This window comes from Erpetoichthys calabaricus, chromosome 1 (assembly GCF_900747795.2).
Source record: "Erpetoichthys calabaricus chromosome 1, fErpCal1.3, whole genome shotgun sequence".
In the NCBI taxonomy this organism is placed as follows: Eukaryota; Metazoa; Chordata; class Cladistia; order Polypteriformes; family Polypteridae; genus Erpetoichthys; species Erpetoichthys calabaricus.
Genome location: NC_041394.2, coordinates 267,710,074 through 267,722,676, shown reverse-complemented (window position 1 = coordinate 267,722,676; position 12,603 = coordinate 267,710,074). Strand labels below are relative to the sequence as shown.

The 12,603-nt window shown below is 36.4% G+C and overlaps 1 protein-coding gene across 2 annotated transcripts in view; it reads left to right on the top strand.

The window, feature by feature from the left end:
• LOC114661724 (hepatocyte growth factor) overlaps positions 1–12,603 on the top strand; it is an 81,161-nt gene that overhangs the window by 44,440 nt on the left and 24,118 nt on the right. For both annotated transcript variants that reach the window (XR_007933672.1, XM_028814895.2), the window contains exons 8-11: positions 6,031–6,196; positions 7,093–7,226; positions 10,212–10,311; positions 11,773–11,894. Coding sequence is in view for 1 of the 2 variants with exons in the window: in XM_028814895.2 (XP_028670728.1) it covers positions 6,031–6,196; positions 7,093–7,226; positions 10,212–10,311; positions 11,773–11,894 (522 nt within the window). In the remaining variant the exon portion in view is untranslated. The remainder of the gene's footprint in view (positions 1–6,030; positions 6,197–7,092; positions 7,227–10,211; positions 10,312–11,772; positions 11,895–12,603) is intronic.

Genomic DNA, 12,603 nt, shown 5'->3' with positions numbered 1-12,603 from the left:
TAAATTCCCATACTTATTAAATACGTACTTGTCTCATCACTCATAAGCTGAAAGGCACTTTCTGGAAGAAGTCGAGTGGCCTGGAGTCTGTAGTGTCCACTAGCATGGCGTGTCACTTGATGAAGTCCTGTTGTCAGTTTGCCTCCCACAGATCCATGTCTGTGTATTCCTCCCAAGATGAACACTGCATTAGGCATGTCAGCTCCATGAGCATGTTCAGCACTATGATCAGCTGGGGACCAATCACCTGATGCAGGTTCCTGACATTTAGTTTCGATCTCCAGATCACTTCCATCAAAACCGTAGTTTGACAAGTCAGAGTCTGATTCAGCAGTAACACACAAAAAAATATGTGCAGAGTAATTTACTTTGCGCATTCGCTTCGCTTTCTCACCAAATGTCGATGCCATTCTAGATATTGTTTACACACATCCAGGGATTCAATGTATGTGCGTCTTGGGAACTGCACGTCTGACAGTGTGGTCAGCAACACAGGAGCGCCACAAGGGACTGTACTTTCTCCGGTCCTGTTCAGCCTATATACATCGGACTTCCAATACAACTCGGAGTCCTGCCATGTGCAAAAGTTTGCTGATGACACTGCTATCAGGAATGGGCTGGAGGATGAGTACAGGGACCTAATCAATGACTTTGTTAAATGGTGCGACTCAAACCACCAACAACTAAACACCAGCAAAACCAAGGAGCTGGTGGTGGATTTTAGAAGGCCCAGACCCCTCATGGACCCAGTGATCATCAAAGGTGACTGTGTGCAGATGGTGCAGACCTATAAATATCTGGGAGTGCAGCTGGATGATAAATTAGACTGGACTGCCAATACTGATGCGCTGTGCAAGAAAGGACAGAGCCGACTATACTTCCTTAGAAGGCTGGCGTCCTTCAACATCTGCAATAAGATGCTGCAGATGTTCTATCAGACAGTTGTGGCGAGCACCCTCTTCTACGCGGTGGTGTGCTGGGGAGGCAGCATTAAGAGGAAAGACGCCTCACGCCTGGACAAACTGGTGAGGAAGGCAGGCTCTATTGTTGGCATGGAGCTGGACAGTTTAACATCTGTGGCAGAGCGAAGGGCGCTCAGCAGGCTCCTATCAATTATGGAGAATCCACTGCATCCACTAAATAGTATCATCTCCAGACAGAAGAGCAGCTTCAGCGACAGACTGCTGTCACTGTCCTGCTCCACTGACAGATTGAGGAGATCGTTCCTCCCCCAAACTATGCGACTCTTCAATTCCACCCGGGGGGGTAAACGTTAACATTTAACATTATACAAAGTTATTGTCTTTTTTTCACCTGCATTATTATCATTCTTTAATTTAATATTATTTTTTGTATTAGTATGCTGCTGCTGGAAAATGTGAATTTCCCATTGGGATTAATAAAGTATTTATCAATCTATCAATCTATCAATCTAATCTAATCTAATCTAACTAATTGAGTCCAACCATCCTCTTAGCAAAGAGGGTCCACCTATAACATAATAGTGAGTTTTATCACCATTTCCAGCTTTTTTTTTTCCTCCCTCTGCCCCAAATGTTGGCATCCACCATAAAGGAGTTAAAGTAAACATGTCTGGGCTTTGGTTGAGACACAACTTGGAGTGCCTCAGCAAAGGGTCTGAATACTAATATGAATGAGAGATTTCAGTTTTTTTTATTTTTAATACATTCACAAACCCTTCTAAAAATGTGTTTATTACAGTTTACTGATTGTAAATTGAAAAAAAAAATGGCAAATGTATCCACTTAAAATTAAAACTACTACACAATAAAATGTGCAGAAAGGAAAGGGGTCTGAATACTTTCTGAATAAACTGTGTATATAAAGGCACACTGATCTGTTCTTAAATGAGTCTATTTACATGGAAATTTAGATGATAATTTTTTTTCCTCCAAGTTCGAAGGATTTTTCACATGTATTTGTGAAAGATTAAGAAACATATTTTTGTCTCTTCTAATGTGGGATTTCTGAATACTTTTTCAAGTAGTCCCAGTTTCATGATGTAAGAGGTTGACTGGCTGATGGTAAATGACTGTCCTGGAATGACATCTTTGCAATTCTTGGAAAAATAGAAACCAGATGAAATTGTCTCCCCAAAGACTGATATTTTTTTTTTTTTTTTTTTAAATCGGCCAAATGTGACACTGGGTCCGACCATGTCCTTAGATGAGCTATTGCCCAATCAAGGGTTGTCACTGGACCTGTTCCCAATGCGAACAATATGGATTCTGGTTTTCCAAAACTGTATAATGGATCATGAAAGTTCAGGGAAAGAGGGATGATGGGATGAACAGGTATTAAAGTGGTTAATACTGTATCCTGTGAATAGTGGATAAGCATTTCTTGGTATTCTTTACAAAGCATTAAAATAATAGAGTGTTAATACATTTCTTTCCACCTCCAAAAGAAATAAATTTCATTTTTTTTTATTAGTTTGCACTTTAACTGGTTTCAGACGTAGAGTAAGATGAATGGCTGTAATTCAGCAAGCACTGCATTTTTAGGCACAAATGAACCTTTTGAACGAAGAGGAGTGCAGTAAAAACTTGCAGATGCAGTCTCTGTACAGGACCTGGGTTTGAATAAATGAGTTTCCACATGTAATCTTGTTTCCCTTTCCATATGTACTGCACTTACTGTTCTTTTCCACTATCAAAAGAAAATACTGCCATTACCTACCTCTTAAATGAATTATTTCTTTTTTTTCTGGATCACAATACAATCTACAATTTATTCTAATGTTTTCCCCAGATTGGCTTTTTTCCAGCTGAATAACATTTTAAACTGCACAGATCTACTCCCCCATCCGCACAATGCCAAAGGTTGAACATTGGTGTTTGGGAGTATTTATTATAGTAATAAAAGAAAAACAATTGTTAGCTTTTAGATTACTGAACTAATATGTGGGTCTTGGAAGTATTATGAATCACTTTATGGGAGCTAAAAATGACTTAAAAGAATAACAAATATTTGTGTTAGAACTGCGTCAAAAATGGGGCTGTTAAATGCACTCGGACTTCAATACAGAAACCTGTATGTACAGTGCTACTAATATTACTAATGCAGAATGGTTTGGGTCCATTTGTATGAAATTTTGTTAATACTGTATTAAATTGTTTTTTTGTATAGTATTACTTTATTTAAAATTGAATACAAATTGAAGCTAACTGCACAATGTGTCTGTGTACTGTGCTAGACAGGATATCTGATTTGTTGTAAATTGTGTCAAGTTCTTGATCACCTTGTACAGCTGCTTATGTTCCATTCCATTCATAGCTTGGACCTGAGAAAGCAGTATAAAAATCTGGCTTTGATTTTCTGGTTCAGACAGTCTTTTTCAATTACACTGTTTTAAGTCTCCAATAATTCAATAAGACATTTGTAGATCTTTTAGCTCGAGTGTGTGTGTGAGTTTGATTTGTACATTTCTTAGAATCTCTTCTTCTCTCAGTGCAGTCTGCACTATATAGACACTGATAGGAAACTACAACAATGCGACTCTGCCTTACCAATTATGTCTTCCACCGTAAGACTTTTAAAACACGGCTGGGCTTTGACTGCTTTGATGTACGTAATCTTGCACATTTACCAACAGATGTACTGTTGTACTAATAACTCCAAGTGAAATACCTGAAGAAGTATGACTCATCCCTACTTGTGCCTGTATTCCTGGTGCAAAAGTAGATTACTAACATATTGTCCTGGTCAAGATATGAACAACCGGATATCCATTTGAACATAGGTCCATTGGCACCTTTCAGGTACAGTAGCTGGTGTTGAAGGTGAATAGATAATTTCATCAGTACAGGTAGTGCCTGGTACTGTAAATTCTACTGAATTAGAATGATTAAGACTAATCTACCTGTTAGGCGGTCTTTTGAAAGTCTTTGGAACAATTAACACTGTAGTGGGTGTACTTGAAATACATTTTTTACTGGCAGAATCATTCACAGAGGCTCTGTAGCTTATGCTTTACCTGGTAATTTACTACTACAGATAGTAGCAGTCAATATGCTGCAGCCTCTTCATAAAAGGAAAAATTTGGTATGTAGCTTTTTTTTTTTTTTTTTTTGGCAAATACCCAAAAATCTGTCAAAATTCCAAACTGTTAGTATGTTTAATTAAATTATGTCTTGGATTTCTCTCTCAAATGGCATGTATTAGCTTGAAAAAAAAAATGTTTATGCAGTTTTGCGTTCATACTTGGCTACTGTAGAATTATGCCAAAATGGGCTAAATTGTAATTAGAAATCTTATAAGTGGTGTACATTGGTAGTTAACTGGTATCACAGGATGACACAAGCCTTTAGTTTATTTGCTCTATAAATAGTATAGCAGAAAACATTACAAGGGCACTATAATTTTCAGTTTACAGATATTTAGTAGATTTATGCAATTTAGGCTATGCAACTTGTCTATTTCTGCTGTAATGTTTGTGCATTCATCTGTATTTGTGTCTGTAGCATACATAGCTGTAACTTTAGAACAGATGAACCGAAGATTACCAAATTAAAACACTACAGACTGAACAAAATCACTTTCTGCACTGCGATCGTTTTATGTTTACTGTGAGGAAAAGTTGTATTGGTCAATGTGCAATACATTTTTGAAGCGTGTTTTGAAATGCTTAATTGTGTTTTAGCAACAGACAAAACTGACTAGAAGATTTTATGCTTTGTTCAAGTGTGCATTGATTTTGACTTTATCTGATATTATGCTGAATACTTATAAATATGGTCACTGAAGGAACAGATGTTTTACTGATGAAAATAATTTGAAAATAGAGTAAGTTGTATGATGATATGTACTGTTAATATCTCCCTTTCAAAGATCCAAGAGGACAGTGGGAAAAGGAGTGGAAAGTAGCAGTGCAGAGAATCCACTCGATCTCCATATGCACAAAGCATACAATTATTCAACTCAAAATTATATATAATAATAATAATAATAATAAATTATATATCAAGCACCTCTGTCTCGCTTAAAATTGTCCAAAATGTTTCCAGGGCAAGATCCATCCTGCAAACGTAGCAATCACGTTCCAGGCTCACTAGGCCACATATTCTGGACCTGCAACAAATTAACATCATTCTGGACCGAAATCTTTAAATGCCTATCGGACAGCCTTGGTGAAAGAGGCTTAGCTCTCTTTCTCAGGGGTGGGGGTTGATTTGTTTTCAATCTTATGTCTGTAAAAATTGATTTATATATAATCTATCTATCTATAGCTATCTCTCTCTCTGTTTTATATATATATAATATAGTCAAAAAATAAGGCAGTAACAGAAAAAGGTTTAGGGTACGGCCAGCCCATATACTTTAAAAAATGGTATGCAAAAACATCTTTACAGACCAGAGTCCAAAACAGAACTGAGCTAACAGGGTGAGTCTGGACTATAAATGTGGCAGAAGCAGGAAGTGTGATCAGGGTGGCCAGAACAGGAAGTGATGTCATCTATAGGTGGGTTCTGAATACCAGATGTGGCATCATCAGTGGGTGGGCAAAGTGACGTCTTCGGCTGGTCTGTAGAGGGACTAGAGGAGAAAGGATCAGATGCCAACAGCAACCCCTAGTCCGACTGAGAAATGACACTATTTGAGCCCATAAACCATCTCCATTGTGCGAGTGTGAGACTATATATAAGGAAATACTACTACTACTTCTTAATTTTGGTTATTTTATGGTTTATATTAGAAATTTAGTTTTTTTTTGTTTCAGTATGTAAATAAATGTAACATATGCATTGTTTTGTTTACAGGTAAAATACTGTTACATTACTATTGCTACACAGAAACAGTTTTACTTGTCAAGTTATGAATATAGTCTACTGTCATTACTGCCCAAATTAGGAAGCAGTTTCAGGAAAAAGAAAGATTAAGCTAGAATTAAGTTGTGTGAGATTTCTGGAAGACTGCTATAAATACTAATGTTTGACATAATGATCATTTTGCCATTAATCTATTTAGACATTTTTATTGTCCTAAAGATTTTCTTTTTTGTTTTGCCAGATGAAAGTATGAAACTAGATCCTGACATCACTTATAAGTGCTTTAGAGGTCAAGGTGAAAAGTACAGAGGAACAGTTAACGCTACTCCTAGTGGTGTCAAGTGCCAGCATTGGGATTCTCAGTTTCCACACAACCACTCATACACTCCACAAAATTACAAATGCCAGTAAGTGGGGAAGTGCTGCTATTCTATTAAAGGTTTTACATATAATAAAGTAGTATTAAAATAGGTTTATCAATCACAGCAGATAGTGAATTTTGACCATTACACATTGTTAGCACTTGCTAAACTTATTGTGTGGCTACCTGCACAATGCAGACGTAGCGCGAGCAATGTGCCATTTTGTACCCTGTTGCATCAATATGTCAAATATTAAAACTGAAGTGCCCACAAAATGAAGATGTACATACTGTAGCTCTAGTAGCAATATGTGAACTTGTTCAAGTTTCATTAAATAAAACTGCAATTTTTTTTACTTAAACATGTTAGAATGCAGGCATTTGACCACTTTTGGTGACTTACCTTTGGACGCTGGCCTTATCTCCTTTTCAAGTGTATCTTGGAAAGAAAGGATGAACTTTAGCTGGTCAAGTGCTCTTCTGCATCTCATTTTACAAAATACACAGACTTAAGATTAGTGTCAATCCATGAGCATCAGTATTTATTTACCAGTGGTTGACATACTAGTGAGTAATACTTTACACTAAGGAGATTGTGGGTTCGCTTCCCAAGTCCTCTCCGAGTAGAGAGTGCTTGGAGTAGTGAGAAAAGTTCTGTATAAATGCAATAAAATTGTTATTTGCTTTTTATTAGTATCACTATCTTTGAAGATGCATCATTTGCATTTTTATTATATGACAAAATTCATTATAAATTCATTATAAAGCACTGTAATCTGATCCCATCCCCACATCACACTTGGTCAGATAAATGTTTAGAGATGAAGCATGTCCTTTAGTAGAATTTGCAGCATGTTGTTAATGTGAAATTTAACTGCAGCATTTTCATCAGTAATATCCCGTTGGACATGGTACTCACAAGTAACACACTTTTTTTATCAGAGATCTGAGAGAAAACTATTGCCGGAACCCAGATGGTGCTGAATTACCCTGGTGCTTCACTACTGATCCAAATGTACGAGTTGCTTTTTGCACTCACATCCCAAGGTGTACTTCAGAGACGTCTGACACAGAAGGTGAGAAGTTTTCACTGGAATAAGATTAGTCAACCCCAAATATGCTTAATTTAATATTAATTGAATATTTTTGCCAAAAAAAGAAAAATACAAAAAAAAAACTCTACATTATTGGATTTTGTTGCTTAGCCCTTTCTGTAACCATTACTCTATTAATAAATGTACATTTTTTGTGAAATGTGAATCTGACTGGTTTTCATACTACTGCATTAGTATTTATTTATTAATTTTTATTGTAATCATTCCATACAAATAGATCAATTTATAACCAAACAAAATTGAAGACAAATCAAACCCCATTAGTATTTATTAATGGTTTTTGTGGCTGCATCCATCCTGCCCATTTTGTCCCCACCATCATTTAGTACAACATGCTAATACATTCTATGAAATTCCTGGATTTATTTTGTTAATACAACATGTAGATGTTATAAGAATCAACAGTTTTTTGATGGTCTGATGACTATAGTAAAGTACAAAAACAGAATTTAAATTAGAAACGTTGCCTTGTGATGTAAGTACTGTTCATCCAAATATCTGAAAGAAAGTTGGTTAAAAGCCCACAGCAGACACAGTTGAAGCATATTAGAAAAACAATCATGTTTTTGAGAAGAAGTCGAGGAGATTTAATGCCCTTTATAATTATGGGCTCTGGACAATTCCTATGAAAGGGAATACAGTGATTCTGTTTACTTTGAATGGCAAGATGAGCCCATTATAGCGGTGTTTTATGGAACAGTTGAAAACAATTTTTCTATCAGTTGCTTGCTCAACTACTACTTTATAAACTCTCCTCGTAAGTCAAGCAATGACTATATTTCTAACAAGTTAAATAATTGTTTTTAAAATTTACTCTGCCTATTTACAAATAACAATCTTTGGCCTCCAGCTAGACCATATTTTCTGAAAGTGATGTAACTGTTGGGATGCTTTCTATCCCCTATCTACTGTATCAAAGGTGTCATAGACCAATGTAGGTGTTGAGTATGCCCCGGGATCATTTGGTCTCCTATTCAGGGCTGGCTACTGGCCACAGATTTCTAATGGAGTTAAGAAGACTAATGAATACTCATTTAGTCCACTGTGTTTGTATACTGTACTCCGTTTTAGTTTGTGTTTTTAGAAAGTAATAGCCTTATCTTTTGACACACTTTTGAAACTATTTTACTGATACCTTCACTTTCTCATTACCTCATGGGGTAGGCATCAGACCCCCTTCTCTAGATCTATAAATAAATAATGCACATTTTTGCCCACTTTTGCCTGAAGTCTTTCAAGCATTCACCTCACAAGAAAGACAGTATCCTTTGTTCTCACCCCAAGCATGAAACTAAACAGTCTTTCATAGTAACATTTACCTGATGTCCAATTTTCTCAATCTCAGACACTCTCTTAATCAATGCCTTGGCTTGCTTTAAAAGCTTGGCTGTACCACACTACAGTCTATCAAACTTCTTCTTTATATATTGAAATGAGCAAACTTCTTTTTTTTTTTGATCAGCCAGCATTCTTCTTTCCTTCATGGATCTGTCAACCATTTTACTCCTACACTTTAGTTGTCTCCAGTTATTTCAACAATACTCTGTATTGGCATGCTGCCTTCACTTCTTTTGACAGTCCACTGTATAGCTAGGTTATTCCTCATTTAATTTCTCTTCAGTCATTTTTCCTAGGTATTCGTGATTATATTACTATCATTTACAGTGTCCCCCTTCTTCTTTATTGTTGTTCCTCATAGCCTTCCACTTAATATCCACTCCTGAAGCTACTAAAAAAGTCACATTTGTAATTTTAATCTGAGCAAACGCAGATTTAATGCTCTCTACGTTCAGCTTCTAGACCTTTAGCCTCAGAACACATGTCCTTCTGTGGCTTCTGGCTTTAAAGCCAAGTTTTTCACTTGACAGCATTCCCTATGAATGGACCAATAATGGATGGGCTTGGCATCTGAATGACATTTGTAGATGTAATCCATTTACTCTTACACATTTCCCAGGCAGTATTAACATTTTATAAATGTCTTGGGAAATTATTTTTTCCTCAGTTCTGTTTATATAAAGCTTTATACCACTGAACTGTAAATCATTAGAAATGTACCTAATATGCAGTGTAATGTATGAATTTATTTTCAGACACTGGATCACACACCGGTTTTGTGCGAGTGTGAGATGGAGTATTTGAATTTAATTTGGGTATACAATATTTCAACACACCCATACATAAATGCCATGAGAATTACCGTAGATACTCGCGTATTAGTCAATGTCGCAGATAAGTCGAGTGTATTTTTTTAAGCTGAAAATTACGAAATTTATTATGACCCGCGTGTAAGTCGAGGGTAAAACTAATTATAAATAATTATAATTATGGCAATCGTTCGCATCTTCCGTTGGCACTTGGGCACGGCCTCTGAAGCAGTAGCAGGAGCAGATCGATTTGGAGCCATAACGAAGGGCTTAACTATGCACAAAGATAAACACAAAAGAGCACAAAAGTTAACTCTTTACACAGCGAAACACGTTGATGCTGAATGAGCGAGACCAGACTTCCTGGTTAAAGCAGCGGAATCGAATTTGGCGCCCCGTCGCTGAGCCAATCAGCACACAGGAACTTAACTGCTTGCTCTAATTGGGTAGCTTCTCAGCCATCCGCCAATAGCGTCCCTTGTATGAAATCAACTGGGCAAACCAACTGAGGAAGCATGTACCAGAAGTAAAAAGACCCATTGCTGGCTTATAATTATTAAATTGTGTTGCCCTGCGGATAAGTCGACCCTGTTTTTTTGAATGAATTTTAAAGCATTAATTTTTCGACTAATACGCGAGTATCTACGGTAATCCATTAAGTTTATAAATGTATATAAGGTGTTGGATTTTGCTTGAGGCTTTTAACTTTTCTCTTCCTCAAAATGTTGTTATTCATTTCTATAAAGACAGAGGGAAAAACATCAAACAGGTTAACTAATTAGTATATTTTCTTCTCTAGTTTGTTATAATGGAAGTGGTGAAGATTACAGAGGGTATGTATCCAAGACCAGATCTGGAATTCCTTGTAAATTATGGGACAGAAGCCCCAAAAATAAGAGGTACAAAAGATTAACTTTGACACAACAAATTGTATATCTGTGCGTGTGTATAATATTAAATGTACGTGTGTGTGCTTCCATCACAGTACATGTTTCAGTTTGCTTAACATCTTAATCAACTGATGAGCAAAATGCTATTTTTGCCTTATTATGAGTTTAAAACAGAAATATTCATAGTCTGCTGAACTAAGATTTCTAGAAACAAATTTACTGTCAACAATGTATGCAGTACATACAGTTAGTTTTTGTTGCAGTGCTTATCTACTTTATCATTAATTAGTGTATTTTTATGTTAAATATTTAGGGCCACCTGTTTATCCATGTAACTGAAAAAATAATTTTAAAAAAAATAACGTTGCCAGTCCTGTTTTTGGTTTCAGTAAATTTTCTTTTAAAAGAGGTTTAAATTGTTTTCTTAATTTATCTTGACTTTCAATAGTACCTTACAATATACTGGTTGTATTTTCAAAACTTGAAATTCCAGTTTTCCTCTCCCATCCCATAGATTTTCAGGCAGATTTATCTGGTAACTATACATTTGCTATAAATAAGCTCAGAGGCTAGGGATCTGCACTGGCAATTAGATGGTTGCCAGTGCAAATCCCGTAAATTCCAGAAGTGACTCTACTCCATTGGGCCCTTGAGCAAGGCCCTTAATCTGCATTTGCTCCATTCTAGAAATGACGTTAACCTTCAAACAGGTCCTCCAACTTAGAGGAAATTTGGGGGTTGCTGGCAGGATTGGCACTCCAGCCACTGTAAAAAAGAAAACCTCACACTGCTCCACTCCATTCAAACTAGTGTGGTGCTGAGATGTTGCTGCATTTGGGTTCTAATTTAGGATACAGAGGTGGGTCGTTGTGTGGTGGGTGGAGCAGCTTGCTGAATCAGTCCGCACTCCCAACTTCTTCTCTCCTCTATAAATTGGCCCAGTGTGGATGTGAGTATACACGTGCCCGCCCCTAACTGGAACCCTTGCAAGATTGATCATGACTTGTGCCTAATGTAGGGTAACAGTGTCTTGGCATGTCAAAAAAAAAAAAAGAGTATTTGTGATTCTTTCTGTGAATTCTCAAAAGCATATTCTTTTTAATTGTGATGTTTTCATTTCTTAAAGTATTTAATTCCTAGATTATTTATGTATCATCTTTAGTGTACATTAAAATTTGATTTGTACGGTATTTTGAAGTTTGATGTCTGAGTCCTTACAATGTAAAGATTGTTGTCCTTCACCATGGGATAGCTGTAAAATTCCATTTTTTTAAGTAAGATAAATCATTTAACTAAAACCACATGCTTGTGTAAAATTATATGGGAATGCCACAAGACTATTCCCCAGACACATTTTGGAACTAAAATTGAGCACTACCTAAAGATGGTGAAAGTCAATCTACAGTCCCCATTTATGGAAGTTTTACTTCAATTGCAAATTATGATTGCGTGAACGTTTTTCTTCTTTAGTAACTATGCTGATGCTGGATTGGAAAAAGCTTATTGTCGGAATCCTGACAAAGACAAACACGGTCCCTGGTGCTACACAAACAACCCTTCTTTTCCGTGGGACTACTGTGATATAAAGCGCTGTAAGACATGATTTTTGTTAACCTTTTAAAAATTATTTATGTATGCATGTATTTACTGCAGCTTTTTTATTTATGGTTTTTTATTATGAATTCAAAATACTAACAATTAGATGAACTGCTACTTTATCACTACATAACAGTGAAAAATGTGAGATGCCCAGCAGAACTATTGAAAAAGAAGCAAGACATTTTATTTCATCAAGTTCACTTTGTTAGCTAATCTGATATCATCTTCTCAGCATGAACAACTTGGCAAAGTATTTACCTTTGTATAATAAAAGAATTTTAAGCAAGAGGCAGTCATACGTCTTTAATCATTTTAATAACAAGACTGAAGCACCAGTTGTTTCATTGGTTACTGCATATTAATTGTTTCTAAGGAAACTTTCAATAATATAAATGGCCCTACAGCCTAGTACTTGCCAGCATATTTAGCATAGATGCCATAGCTTTGGCAGAGGGTGGTAAAATGTGTATTTTTAATATTTAAAAATTTAAGGAAGCACACAGTGTTGGTAATCTAGATTTACTGCAACTTTTCATATGGATTCTGGTAAGGGAAACACAAATTCACTTTTATGTATTTCCCATAATATTGAGTATATATCTGCGGTGGGTTGGCACCCTGCCCGGGATTGGTTCCCTGCCTTGCGCCCTGTGTTGGCTGGGATTGGCTCCAGCAGACCCCCGTGACCCTGTGTTCGGATTC